Source organism: Stomoxys calcitrans, chromosome 2, assembly GCF_963082655.1.
Source record: "Stomoxys calcitrans chromosome 2, idStoCalc2.1, whole genome shotgun sequence".
Classification (NCBI taxonomy): domain Eukaryota; kingdom Metazoa; phylum Arthropoda; class Insecta; order Diptera; family Muscidae; genus Stomoxys; species Stomoxys calcitrans.
This window is the reverse complement of record NC_081553.1, coordinates 160022825-160037289: the sequence shown is the minus strand read 5'-3', so window position 1 is coordinate 160037289 and position 14465 is coordinate 160022825. Positions and strand designations below refer to the sequence as shown.

General features: G+C 39.2%; 1 protein-coding gene across 1 annotated transcript in view; it reads right to left on the bottom strand.

The window, feature by feature from the left end:
• Positions 1-12879, bottom strand: part of LOC106090589 (fatty acid synthase) — a 36613-nt gene extending 23734 nt beyond the window's left edge. Inside the window, exons 1-2 of the mRNA XM_013256829.2 lie at positions 12545-12879; positions 8980-9497 (exon numbers count right to left, since the gene is read on the bottom strand). Of these exons, the coding sequence (XP_013112283.2) occupies positions 8980-9497; positions 12545-12724 (698 nt within the window). The 5' untranslated portion in view covers positions 12725-12879. The remainder of the gene's footprint in view (positions 1-8979; positions 9498-12544) is intronic.
• Positions 12880-14465: the final 1586 nt, after the last annotated feature.

The following is a 14465-nucleotide window of genomic DNA, read 5'->3' as shown; positions in this document are numbered from 1 at the left end:
AGAGCCATTAAATCTATGGGGAACATATTTCTAAACTCAGTCGTTGTGTCCGTCATGACAGTTCACTGTCTGATCTAAAAACATGTTAACAGACTCAAGGCAGCGAGTAACGACATTTGCAGAAGCTGTGAGGACATCGAGGAAGAAGAGACTACAGAACACCTTATGTGTGTGTGTGTGCGTGTGTCCATTTAACTTAGACTGCAGAAGAGAGAATTTGCAACTTGTATACCCACCATTGAAGGATGGGGCATATTCATTTGTCATTCAATTTGCAACACATCGAAATATTCAATTGCGACCATATAAAGTGTATATTTTCTTGATCGTCGTAAAAATCTTAGACAATCTAGCCATGTTTGTCCGTCTGTCTGTTGGAATCACACTACAGTCCATAAAATAGAGATATTGTGCTGAAATTTTGCACAGATATTTTTTGTCTAGATTTAGTTCGAAGGTGGGCTATATCGGCCTGTATCTTGAAATAGCTCATATATAGACCGATCTACCGGTTTATCTTCTATGGCCTACAAAAGGCGCATCTATTAGCCGATTTCGCTGAAATTTGGCACAATGAGTTTGTTAGATCCCTCGACATCGCTCGTACCGAGTATAGTTAAAATCGGGCTATATTTTGATATAGCTGCCATATAGACCGACCTCCCGATTTAGGTTTTTGGGCACATAAAAGGGGGCTCTTCGACATCCGCGCGTTACGTGGAGCAGATCGGTCTATATTTGGATGTAGCTGTCATTTATACCGATCTCCCGATTGTAAGTTTTGGGTCTAGGGCAGTGATTTTTTTGAGTTGTATTAGACCCCTAAACATCCTGAATATGGTGTAGATCGGACTATATTTGGATATAGCTTCCATTTAGGCAAATCACTCATTTTATGTCTAGGATAGTTTATTTCATTGGAACCCTCGCCCCTTGCGAATTTGGTTCAGATTGGGCCATATTTCGATGTAGCTTCTAAGATCTCTTAAATGGTGTATTTTTCAGCGGACTTAACGTAATGAGGTTAATATGTATAACGGAGACGGTGGATATCCAAAGTTCCACCCGGCCGAACTTACGCTCTCTAACTTGATTAGCTTGTTTTCGGTGTAACAAAGATCAACATTGTAATTCCTTTTTATTATACCCTCCACCATAGAATGGGGGCATACTAACTTTCTCATTCCGTTTGTAACACATCGAAATATTGGCCTAAGACCCCATACGGTACATATATTCTATGGTGAGACCATCAGAAAAAAATTTCAGCTGTGTTTTCCCTTCTAATGGCTTTCCTATTAAGGTAGATCGGTTGGGATTGTAAATGGCCCATATTGATGCATGTTTTGAATAGCTCCCATATAAACCAATCTCGGATCTTGACTTTTGAGCCTCTAGAGGCCACCGTGGCGCATAGGTTAGCTTGCCCGACCATGACGCCTAACGCCTGGGTTCAAATCCCGATGTGAACATCAACAAAATCTTTAGCGGTGGTTATCCCCTTAGGGAGATATATTCTGCTTGTATCAGAATGTCACGAAGGTCATTTTCATTCCGAAAGGGTTCTCTCGCTGTCAAGAAATATACAATGGTAGCTTCCAATAATGTAAAACCGACATCAATCATGAAGAAGTTTAAGTTTTTAGTCATCAACTCTACCGTAAGAAATTTTACTAAAAGATGCATTACGGCAGACTTGGGATCTGTGGATATAAAAAGATGGGTCAGCAGAGGAACACCTCAAGAAGATGTACTGTCTCCTTTACTTTGGAATATAGCCATTAACAATATATTATTGTCTCTGGAAGAAAAAGGTGTAAAAGTGGTCGCGTATGCTGATGACGTGGCAATTGCGGTTAGGGGAAGTTTCCCAGCACTCTCAGAGATATACTTCAGAAAGCTTTACGTGCAACAGCAAAGTGGGCTACCGAAAGTGGTCTAGTAATAAATGCGTGCAGGACAGAAGAAGTTCTTTTCAGGAGGAGATGCAAGTTACCTACAGTGGAACCTGTCTCCTTGGGTGGAGAGAATATTCCATTTACAGAAAGCGCAAAATTCCTGGGTGTTTTGCTGGACAGGAAATTGAACTTCAAATCCAACATTTTGGAAAAGGAAAGAAAGGCAACTCTTGCCCTATAGACCTGCAAGAAAGCCATTGGCAAAAGTTGGGGGTTAAGACCACGTGTCATACATAGGGTATATACTGCAGTTGTCAGACCTATAATGCTTTATGGTGTTGTGGTCTGGTGGACGGCGCTTCAAAGTCCACATACTGCTCAGTACTTAATCGAATCCAAAGGATGGCTTCTTTGTGCATCACAGCCGCACTGAGGATGACACCATCTGATGCAATGAATTCAATGCTACATCTTATGCCTGTGGACTTTGTGGCTAGAAAAATTTCTGCGACCACGACCCTAATGGCAAGGGAGCTTTCTCTTTGATGATGTGCCGGCTACGAACACTGTGTTGTCCGATGTTTCAGACAGTGTGGATTACACCCTACCTGAGCCGTTTTTTGATAAAAATTACTGTACTACTATTTCTGATAGAACAGATTGGTACTACTATATGAATGGTTCCAAACTAGGGGACCAGCTGGGCTTTGGGGTATACTCTAAATATCTAAAACTAGTCATATCGAAAAGGTTGCCCGACCACTGCAGTGTGTATCTAGCAGAAATCCTTGCAATCAAGAAAGTGGTGAAATGGCTAAGATATAATGTCATAACGACGATTGGCATAAATATCTTCTCAGACAGCCATTAAATTCCTGGAGAACGTAATTCTGAACACAAAAAACGCCCTTGACTGTCGCAGATCTCTCAACGAGATGGCTGAACAGTTCAAAATTCTCCTGTTCTGTGTGCCGGGCCATATAGATATCCAAAAGAATTGTAAAGCGGACGAGCTTGCGATACTAGGAACTACCTTACACATTCAAGGAAAACTGGAATCTGTGGGCATGCCCCTAGCGACATGTATGCTAAGACCAGGCCCGAAGGACAACGAATGATAAATTATCACAAGGAGGGGACATGTTATGGCAATCCTGACAACAGATGTATTACATAAGCCTGCACTAGTAATTTATCCAGTACTTCGTTGTCCTGGATAGATGTCATTTTCATGCACTATATAGTACTGAAATAAAACACAGCTAATATATCCAGTCCAACTTGTCAATGGTTATCTTTCCAGTACACCTGACTTGCATTGAATGTATAGTGCTAAAAAAACAGACCCTTATCGCAGTTCATTTTTTACAACACCAAAAATGTTATACCATGCTCACACGTGACACAAATCCTCAAAGTTAAGAACTCTTTAAGTTTTGTGGGAATTGTTCTGTTTTGGTCTTTAGTGTTCGATTAACATATTATGCGGAAAATATCATTAATGCAAAATTTCAGAATTCTATCTGAATCCGTTCTTCCGGTATATAGTTTGCCAACCGGAATTGACATAAGACCTATGCTTTCTTGGGCAAACATTCATTCAATTGTTATTTGGGTGCGTACAAATAGACTCATACATATGCTGTGTTTTATTTTAGTACTGAAAAGGCATGCCGTGAAGGGAAAAAAATAAAAAAATTGCCAGTGCAAGTCTGTTTGTTTGGCATTAGGTGGCAACGACATTTGCCAACCTGTCAAAACAATACAAGGAAAAAAAATGCAAATGATTGTAAAACTAATAAATAAAATTTGCTAAACATGTGTGGAAATAAAATGTACCTAATTTTAGATTTATGCATGCAATTTTATAAATAACTAGGTGGACAGGGCTCGCTCCGCTGCTCCTTCTTTTACTTTATGTGGAACAAAATTGTCATTTGAATAATTTTTTCAGCAATTAAAGAGCTTTTCGTGAATACCATGCTACGAAAAAAGTAAATGTATATATATCGCTTGGCTAACAGTATAACAATACAAATGCCTTTATCTGAATTCTATACAATCGTTATTGCTTTATTTAATTTTGGATGTTAGATGTATTCCATTGTTAATGTAGATGTACTACATAATTGAGCCCAACATTCTCATGATGTCCGATTTAGGGGTGTTATCGGGGGTAAAGTTGTCTCCCAGGCACTTGGCCCTGAAAATAATATCAGCATCGTGCTCTTCTCTCAAATAACATTTATTTCAACCCCGTATTGCCATTGGTTTAAGCGGTTCTATGGGATGAGACGTTCCCCAAACACTTGGCCCCAATATTAATTATCAAATTCGTTTTCTAATCTCAAACAACTTTCCTTTGAGTCACATATTTATATGGTCCGTAAATTTTGTACTCTTTGGGGGGTTTTTTGGGAAAGGGGTAGACCCCCAGAAAATTGGTCCCGAAAGTGGGTTTCCATTTCGTGCTCTACTACCCAATAACTTTCATTTAAACCCCACATTGGCATGGTCTGAAAATATGCCCGAATTTGGGTGCCCTGAAAATATATCAGCATTGTGTTCTACTCCCAAATATCATTTATTTGAACCCCAAATTGCCATTGGCACCAAAATTGGATATCAAATTCGTTTTCCAATCTTAAAACCGTTCATTTAAACCCCTTATTGCAAAAGTCGGCATTATGTCCGGTTCGGGACATATCGATCAATATCGTTCTCCACTCTCTTAAGGACCCAAATTGTCATGGTGAGCAAATGAGTCCTATTTGGTTGTTGTTTTGGGGGTGGGACATCCCCTAGACATTTGGTCCCTAATGTTGATATCAGATTCGTAGTCTGCTCCCAAATACCTTTCATTTGAGCCCCATATTCCCATAGTCTTAAAACATGACCGGTTTGTGGGATGGGACGGCTACTCAGTGACTTGGCCCTGAAAATATATATCACATTCGTGTTCTACTCTAAAATACCTCTTATTTGAGCCGCATATTGCAATTGTCAGCAAATACCTCCTATTTGGATGGTGTAACGGGGGTGGGGTGGCCCCATAGATACCTTTTCCCGAATATTGTTTTCAGATTCGTGCTTTACTCCCAAAGATTACATATAAGAAAAGATTGGCTTCAACTTTATGTTGCCATTCACAATAGAGGATTTCTGTGGATGGCCACACTTATTTGTAAAAAACATATCATGGTAATCCTGACGACAGATGTTCTACATAGATGACTTTTTCATACAAATTTGCACTGCACTTTAAAGTACAAAAATATGTAACCACTGATAGCATTTCACTATTTATATCCCTAATACTTGGATAGTTTTATTTAGCAATCTATTGGTATCGCTAGGTTATGGATAAATAAGAATCTCTTTCCGCTTAATACTTTGTATTTAACGCTGGCCACTCTAACACACATCCGAAATAATCATGTTTGATACAAACAAAAAACAAGTAAAAAGCCGTTAAGTTCGGCCGGGCCGAACTTTGGATACCCACCACCTCGGGTATATATGTAAACCACCTTTCGTCAAAATCCGGTGAAAACTGCATACCTTATGTCCATAGAAGTTATATCGAAATATGTTCCGATTTGGAACAAATACTAATAAGTACAGTAGCTATATCTAAAAATAAACCGATCGGAACCATATACGACACGGATGTCGAAAAGCCTAACATAAGTCACTGTGTCAATTTCAGTGAAATTGGATTATAAATGCGCCATTTATGGGGACAAGACTTTAAATCGAGATATCGGTCTACGTGGCAGCTATGTCCAAATCTGGACCGATTTGGGCCAAGTTACAGAAAAATTTCGAAGAGCCTAACATAAAGCACTGTCCCAAATTTCGGAATCGATAGATCAGCCTGTATAGCAGCGAAATAAAGAAGGACGTCGAAGAGCCTATCTAAACTCACTGTCTCAAATTTCAGCGACATCGGGTAATAAATGCGCCTTTTATGGTCCCAAACCTAAAACCGAGAGATCGGTCTATGCTGCAGCTATATCCAAATCTGGACCGATCTGTGCCATATAGCAGAAGTGTGTCAAGGGGCTTAACTTAACTCACTGTCCCAAATTTCAGCAAAATCGGATAATAAATGTGGCTTTTATGGGCCTAAGACCCTAAATCTGGATCGATCTGGGCCAAATTAACGAAGGATGTCGAAGGGCCTAACGCAATTCACCGTCCCAAATTCCATCAAAATCGGATAATATATGTGGCTTTTATGGGCAGAAGATTGGAGGATCGGTCTATATGGCAGCTGTAACCAAATCTGGATCGATCTGGCCCAAATTAACGAAAGATGTCGAAGGGCCTAACACAACTCACTGTCCCAAATTTCAGCTAAATCGAATAATAAAAGTGGCTTTTATGGGCCTAAGACCCTTAATCGGAGGGTCGGTCTAAATGGCAGCTATATCCAAATCTGGACCGATCTAGGCCAAATTGAAGAAGGATATCGAAGAGCCTAACACAACTCACCTCCTAAATGTCAGCAAAATCAGATAATAAATGTGGCTTTTATGGGCCTAAGACCCTAAATCGGCGGATCGGTCTATATGGGGGCTATATCAAGATATAGTCCGATATAGCCCATCTTCGAACTTAATATCTTTATCAATATCTTTATGTTTAAAGACTGTAGCGTGATTTCAACAGACAGGCGGACGGACATGGCTAGACTGAAATCTGTCTGTCAACGAGGAAGACGTAGGTGGGCCAATTTGGCGCACCAACTTTCCACAATAAAACGATTACGATATCTTAATTGGGAGTGATCTTGGACAGTAAACTGAGTTGGAAGTATTACGTTCGGGAGCGTACCGAGAAGGTTTGCAAATGTTGTGCACTATGAAGACGGGCCGTAGGTTGGCAATGGGGTCTAAATCCGTGGATATTTCATTGGCTCCACTGTTGCCTGAACACCAGAGTTTAGTCTTGGATTGACGGAACTCTGGTATTACCATCTGGAAGTCCATGCTGCACGGAGTGATCGAAGTCAGATAACAGAGTGATCCTGCAGTCTACATTAAGAACCCAGGGACTGAAATTGCTTTCCGACTGTCTGACCATAAGGAGGAGATCCTGGCGGTCACGAAATATCTAAGGTGATGTTAACGCGAGGCCGTTGAGTGTAAGCATCTTTACAGGCAGTAAAATAGCCATCTGGGCTGTAACAATCAAGACGGTAAGGTCACCGACTGTCTTGAGGTGTAGAAAGGATAGCACTATCCGCATTGTGTGGGTGCCAGGCCGTAGAGGGGTAAGGGGGAATGAAAGAGAAGACGATTTGGCCATGAGAGATGCAGAGAAATGCCGTCAATAAACTAGTTAAATGCACCCGAAAGACTGGTGACATAGCCCACAACAGCGAAACGGTCGTTAGGATGGCGAAAATCCCACGGGGAGATTCATATCGTAAGAAGACGAGGTTATTACTAACAAGTAAAAGCGTGCTAAGTTCGGCCGGGCCGAATCTTATATACCCTCCACCATGGATCGCATTTGTCGAGTTCTTTTCCCGGCATCTCTTCTTAGGCAAAATAGGATATAAGAAAAGATTTGCTCTGCTATTAGCGCGATATCAAGATATGGTCCGGTTCGGACCACAATTAAATTATATGTTGGAGACCTGTGTAAAATGTCAGCCAATTCGAATAAGAATTGCGCCCTTTGGGGGCTCAAGAAGTAAAATGGAGAGATTGATATATATAGGAGCTGTATCGGGCTATAGACCGATTCAGACCATAATAAGCACGTATGTTGATGGTCATGAGAGGATCCGTCGTACAAAATTTCAAATCAAATCGGATAATAATTGCGCACTCTAGAGGCTCAAGAAGTTAAGACCCAAGATCTGTTTATATCGCAGGATATAGACTGATTTGAACCATACTTGGCAAAGTTGTTGGATATCATAACAAAACACTTCGTGCTTAAATTCATTAAAATTGGATAAGAATTACGCTCTTTAGAGGTTCAAGAAGTCAAGACCCAAGATCGGTTTATATGGCAGCTATATCAGGTTATGGACCGATATGACCCATTTACAATACCAACCGACCTACACTAATAAGAAGTATTTGTGCAAAATTTCAAGCGGCTAGCTTTACTCCTTCGGAAGTTAGCGTGCTTTCGACAGACATACAGACGGACATGGCTAGATCGGCATAAAATGTCACGACGATCAAGAATATATATACTTCATGGGGTCTCAGACGAATATTTCGAGTAGTTACAAACAGAATGACGAAAATAGTATACCCCCCTATGGTGGAGGGTATAAAAAGAAGAAAGAAGATCAGTATAACTGTCGGTGTCATAACGGGATACATAGGACCAAGAGCTCACATATGGAAAATAGGTGCGGCAAGTGGTAGCATGTGTAGGGCATGTGGGGAACTTGATGAGACGTTGGAGCATTTGCTGTGTCATTGTCCGCCTTTCGCAGCTAACAGATACCGGCAATTAGGTTGGGATAAAATACCAGACTTGAAAGAACTTAGGGACGTGGAAAGGAGAAAAATTATGATGGATTAATTCTCGCACCCTATTTTCAACCCAAACCAAATCTAATACCAAAAAATAAAAATAATTCAAAATTGAAATTTTCTAAATCGATTCGGACGATCAATAATATATATATACTTTGTAGGGCCGGAGATCAATATGTCGTTAGAACTAATCAAAAGATCCACTTGAAATTTTGCATAAGTACTGCATCCTGATATCAAATCTTTTTCTAAATCATCCGATTTAGTACACGGACAATGGTTCAAAAATAGTTATAGTCCCTATATAAACCTCTCCCTGATTTGACTTCATGAGCCCCTAGATGCGTCAATTTTCATTCGATTTGACTGAAATTTGGTATGTGCGGTAGGCGTATGGCCACCAACACTCACACCCCCAGATTCTTCCATACATAGATGTAGCCCCCATACAAACCGGTTAAGAAAGAAACATTTACCAAATAACGTTAAAACAGGTCTTAATAATCTAGCCAACGAGTACAAAGTTTTGCGATATGAATAAAGCGGGACGAAAATAGCAAAATCCTACTTACCGCGCAAACTGTAAAGTTACAAATGGATGTAGCATCAAATTAGAACCTCCTATAATGGCCGCATCAATTTCGCCACTGCGCAGTGCGCTGAAAGCGCAATCCAGTGCATACATTGAACTGGAACAAGCGGTATCTACTAGGAACGATGGTCCTTGCAAACCTAAGGAATATGATATGCGATTGGCCAACATGGCACGGCTGCAACCCGTAATGCCAAAACCACCCGACGACACTTTTTCGTAAAACCAAGTTTTTTCCGATTCGGATATACATGATCCAACGTAAACGCCTGTCCTAGAACCACGTAAAGTCTTTGGGTTAATGCCAGCATCAATGACGGCTTCATATGCAGTTTCTATCATTATTCTCGTTTGAGGATCCAGTGTGTGTGCTTGTTTGAAGTGCACTCCAAAGAAGGTGGCATCGAATTTTTCTAAATTGTAAATTTTACCACCACGTTTAGGTATCTCGGGGCTAAAGTGACGCCAGCGACGTTCATCATCGTCTATCATATCAATCTGAAAGTTTAATTGAACAAGAGAAAACGCAAATTAACAAAGAACTTCGATACCTTTTAAGCATAACAATTGTTTTATAAACCGAAAGTGGAAATCCACACTAAACGGCTTATACCAAGCATGATGTAGAAAGTAAAAAATCTGATGAGTATCCAAATCATAAATCTCGATTCGTTAAGTAATGACTGCATTCAATTAAAATACTCATTTAAATCGACAATAGAAAGGAGTTCGTATTATTTGCAATTTAGATTTAAGTTCAACATGAGAAGGCTCATATAGTCAGACAAATCCCAATTTGCATTCCTGAAGAAGAATTTAAACTGCCTGTAGTGAGATTCTCTAAAATATTTCTTATTTTCTTTTCTATTCCAAGATTTAAGATTTTAGATGGCCATACAATCGGATATCGTAGGATACTCTGTTTATATTACAAATGGGAATAGAACTTTTTCCTTAAAAGTTAGGAAGAAAATGTGTTGTTGTTAATGGCATTGACTGGTCTCTTCGACCGCGATTTTGTCTGGCACCAATCGGACTTATCAATTGGATTTTTCCAGGGATAATATCATTGAATGAGTTATGATAAACATAAGAGCCATTGGTACAGTTGATTGCAGTAAAATAGGCATTTTGATATCCAAACAAGTAAAAATGTGTTAAGTTCAGCCTGATCGAATATTGGAAAAGCAATACCATGGATTCTGCAAAATGTTTCCACAAAATAAGTTTAAGTTAAATAAATTTTTGCCAAACCAAGCACAAATTTAAGCTTCTATTGTTCGTAGAAGACTAATCAGGACATCGGATTATATGGAAGCTGAACAGGTCAACGGCCGAATTGGGCCGTACTTGTCATAGTTGTTGAAAGTTTAAACAAAGAACTCAGTGTGAAATTTTATAAAAATTTTTAAATTTAAATTTTACACTTTAAAATCGGATAACAATTGCGGCTTCCAGAGGCTCAAGATGTCAAATCAAGAGATCGGTTTATATGGGCGCTATATCCGAATCTGAACCGATATAGCCCATTGGCAATCCCCGACGACATATATCAATAAAAAGTATCTGTGAAGAATTTCAAGGGGATATGTTCATTCGTTCAAGCGCTATAGTGATATCGACCGAAAGACAGACTGACGGACGGTCGGATGGACGGACATAGCTAGTTCGACTCACAATGTCGAGACGATCAAGAATATATGTATAAACTTTATGGGGTCTCGGACCAATATTTCGAGGTATTTCAAACGGAGTGACTATATTAGGATACCCAAAAAGTCAGTTGGAAGTCATGAGGGAAATCATTGCTTAGTCTAATCGTATGAAACTGCGCCCTCTATAGGCGCTATGTATCTTAAAGTATACATTCAGTGTCGGATTGCTTATTTCTGTTTAGTTTTGCACAAAATTTTACTTTTGCGATAGCATCCATCGGAAAAATAACAATCGATATTCAGTCAAAAAATTAAATATCGATAGGGCCATCGATATTTTGCCAGCTCTAGTTCACAGCCCCCTTTGTGACCATCTGTCGTTCGTTGCCCTTCGGGCAAGAGGCATATCCACAGATTCTAGTTTTCTAGGAATGTGTATGGTAGTTCCTAATCTCGCAAGTTCGCCTGTTCTACAATTCCCTGTGAATCTCTGTGGCCGAGCATGCAGAACAGGTGAATGTTGCTCACAGTTCGGTCATCTCCTTGAGAGATCTGCGATACGTGGAGGACGGTTTTTGAATTCTCAAATATGTTCCCCAGAGATTAAGCGGCTGTTTGAGAAGATATTTATGCCAGTCATTGTTGTGACATTATATCTAACCCTTCTATCACTTCTTTAATTGCATGGATTTCCGCTTGGTACACACTACAGTGGTTATGACCAGTTCGCAATTAGGGAAACGCCTACCCTCAATGTTTTCCTCTTTTGATCCAAATAACCAAAATACCTAATATTATAGCATTCGGTTAACGACACGACCGTACCGACTCGACGTCCAAAGTAGTAAGTAGTACTTTCTAAGGGAACCAGTTGAGGATTTTAGGTCCTGGCCGGAAATACGAATTTATGATTAAAACATCAACTTTACCCTGTACCACTACTGTGGCTGTGACAAATCTAAATCTGAATCGATTTTTGCTGAAAATTTAAAGCGCTTGTCATTGGGCTAACAAAGTGATATGTGGGAAATTTCGCGATGATTGGGTGACAAATTCGATCATTACCTTGATATAAGAAAGTGAGAGTTGATGTTTCAACTATAAATTCTGCATAAATATGATTACCTATTCCCGGCTAGGACCTAAAATCTACAACCGATTTTCTCAAATGTAATGTTTCATCTTACATTGGTAGTAATGTCGGCTCGGCTTATCGTTACCCGACCGCCATGATATTTCGTAGTTTGCTCATTGGGATCAAAAGAAAAAAAATCTTATGCATATATACTTGCTTATTGTTTTTGAAGGTATCTTATATAAACCCCGCGATAAGAGTCGAATAATCGGAACATATTTGGCTAACCGTTTCGACCATCCGCTATAAACTGTATGTGCACTTGCTGCAGAAGATTCAGGTAGCAGGTAGCAAATGTTCGGCTCAGCCGATATCACCATAAAGAACTCTAACCGCAGATTTTGTTTTATTGAATAAACTTGGTAGCGACATATTTCAGGCGCATTGAGAGATTTACTCTATTTTATTCTTTTTTAAAGTTTTGGACTTTTATCCACAACACAGTAGGTTTTTTAGTTTTCATTCTTTTCCACTGAATGTGATAGATGTTCTATAACAACCTTCTGCGGTAGTTGATCTTAAAAACTATTATCATGAGCATCATAATTATTTTCTGCTGGAATTAGTAGTGTTTTAACTCACACACACACACATACACACACACTGTTGTCTCTAGTGATTTTGTTTTTATTTATTTTATCTTCTGTTTGTCTGCCTCTGGCCCAGAGGTCCTTTATTAAGTATTTGATTTTTATAAAACCTGATTCGCATTGTTATAAAATAATGTTAACAACTTCATTTAAACACACACGCACCTTATTGTAGAGACAATGCTTATACTCAGCGATATTATGGCAGTTTGGAAATTTTCCAGCCATACCCGATATTACTATGTCATCATCTTCGGATTCAGGATAAATACGCAATATTTTCGATTTTTTCTCGACCCTTGACGGAAAGGTTGAAACATTTTCTTTAACGCTGATATTCGACATAATTCAGTAGTTGGTCGACGGATTCTAACGCCTTTTATCCAAAACAAAAATTAGAACTTATTTGTTCTGGAAACGATTCGTAGCTTTAGTATGGTCGTTGAGGTAAAAACGCGTAATCCCAATATTTTGAACGAATTGCCCTCAGAACTGCAACTGATTTGAATGCTACTGTGTGGACAAATTTATAATCTTGCACAAGCTCATTTAAAATTCGGGGAATCGATCAAAATTGCTATTTTCCTTAAGCTTTTTAAATTCTGTTACAATCGAATGGAAATTACCCATAATGTAGCATAAATTAGGCAACAATTAAAACGTAATTTACCTTAGAATAAAGTTTCAATTGACTTGACAGTGGTCTCTAGCCAGAAATAAGCGCAACACCAAGAACTGGAGGATTTAAATTTGCTTATGCTCGTAGATAGTAACTCGCAAGGTCTAAGTCAATATGTATAATATTAAGATCGAACAATAATTGTCCCTTTTACGATATAATCTGTTTGTCTGAGAATGGGATGGTGAGCCATACGGGCGATTTTCATTATAAACAAGTAAAAGCGTGCTAAGTTCGACCGGGCCGAATCTTATATATGGATCGCATTTGTCAAGTTCTTTCTCCGGCATCTCTTTTTAAAAAAGATAAAAGTAACGATTTTCTCTGCTATTAGAGCGATATCAAGTTATGGTCCTATTCAGACCATAATTAAATTATACGTTGGAGTCCTGTGTAAAGTTTCAGCCAATTCGAATAAGAAGTAAAATAGAGAGTTCGGTTTATATGGGAGTTGTATCAGTCTATAGACCGGTTCAGACCATAATAAGCACGTATGTCATGATAAGGATCCTTCGTAAAATATTTTAGACAAATCGGATTATAATTGCGACCTCTAGAGGCTCAAAAAGTCAAGATTCCAGATCGGTTTATATGGCAGCTATATCAGGTTTTTGACTAATTTGAATCATACTTAGCAATGTCGTTGGAAATCATAACAAAACACGTCATGCAAAATATCAGTCAAATCGGATAGGAACTGCGCCCTCTAGAAGCTCACCAAATCAAGACACCTGACCGATTTGAACCATAATTAGCAATGTCGTTGCAAATCATAACAAAACATGTCATGCAAAATTTCAGGCAAATCGGATAGGAATTGCGCCCTCTAGTGGCTCAAGAAGTCAAGACCCAAGAACGGTTTGTGTGGCAGCTTTATCAAAACATGGACCAATATGGCCTATTTACAATCCCGACCGACCTACACTAAAAAGAAGTATTTGTGCAAAATTTCAAGCGGCTAGCTTTACTCCATCGAAAGTTAGCGTGCTTTCGACAGACAGACCGACATCGCTAGATCGACATAAAATGCCATGCTCAAACATGCCAAAACTCAAACATAAATGTTGTTGTCCACTATCGTTATACCCTCAACCATAAAATGGGGGTATACTAATTTCGTCATTCAGTTTGTAATACCTGGTAATGTGCGTCTCAGTATATATATTCTTGATCGTCATGACATTTTAAATCGATCTAACCATGTCCGTTTGTCTGTCGAAAGCACTCTAACTTTGGGACTGTAAATGTGCCAAATCATCCTTGTTTTGATATAGCTGGCATATTAACCGATCTTGGGTCTTGATTTCTTGAGCCTCTAAAGGGCGCAATTCTCATCCAATTTGACTCAAATCGGTCCATAACCTGGTATAGCTGTCATATAAACCGATCTTGGGTCTTGACTTCTTG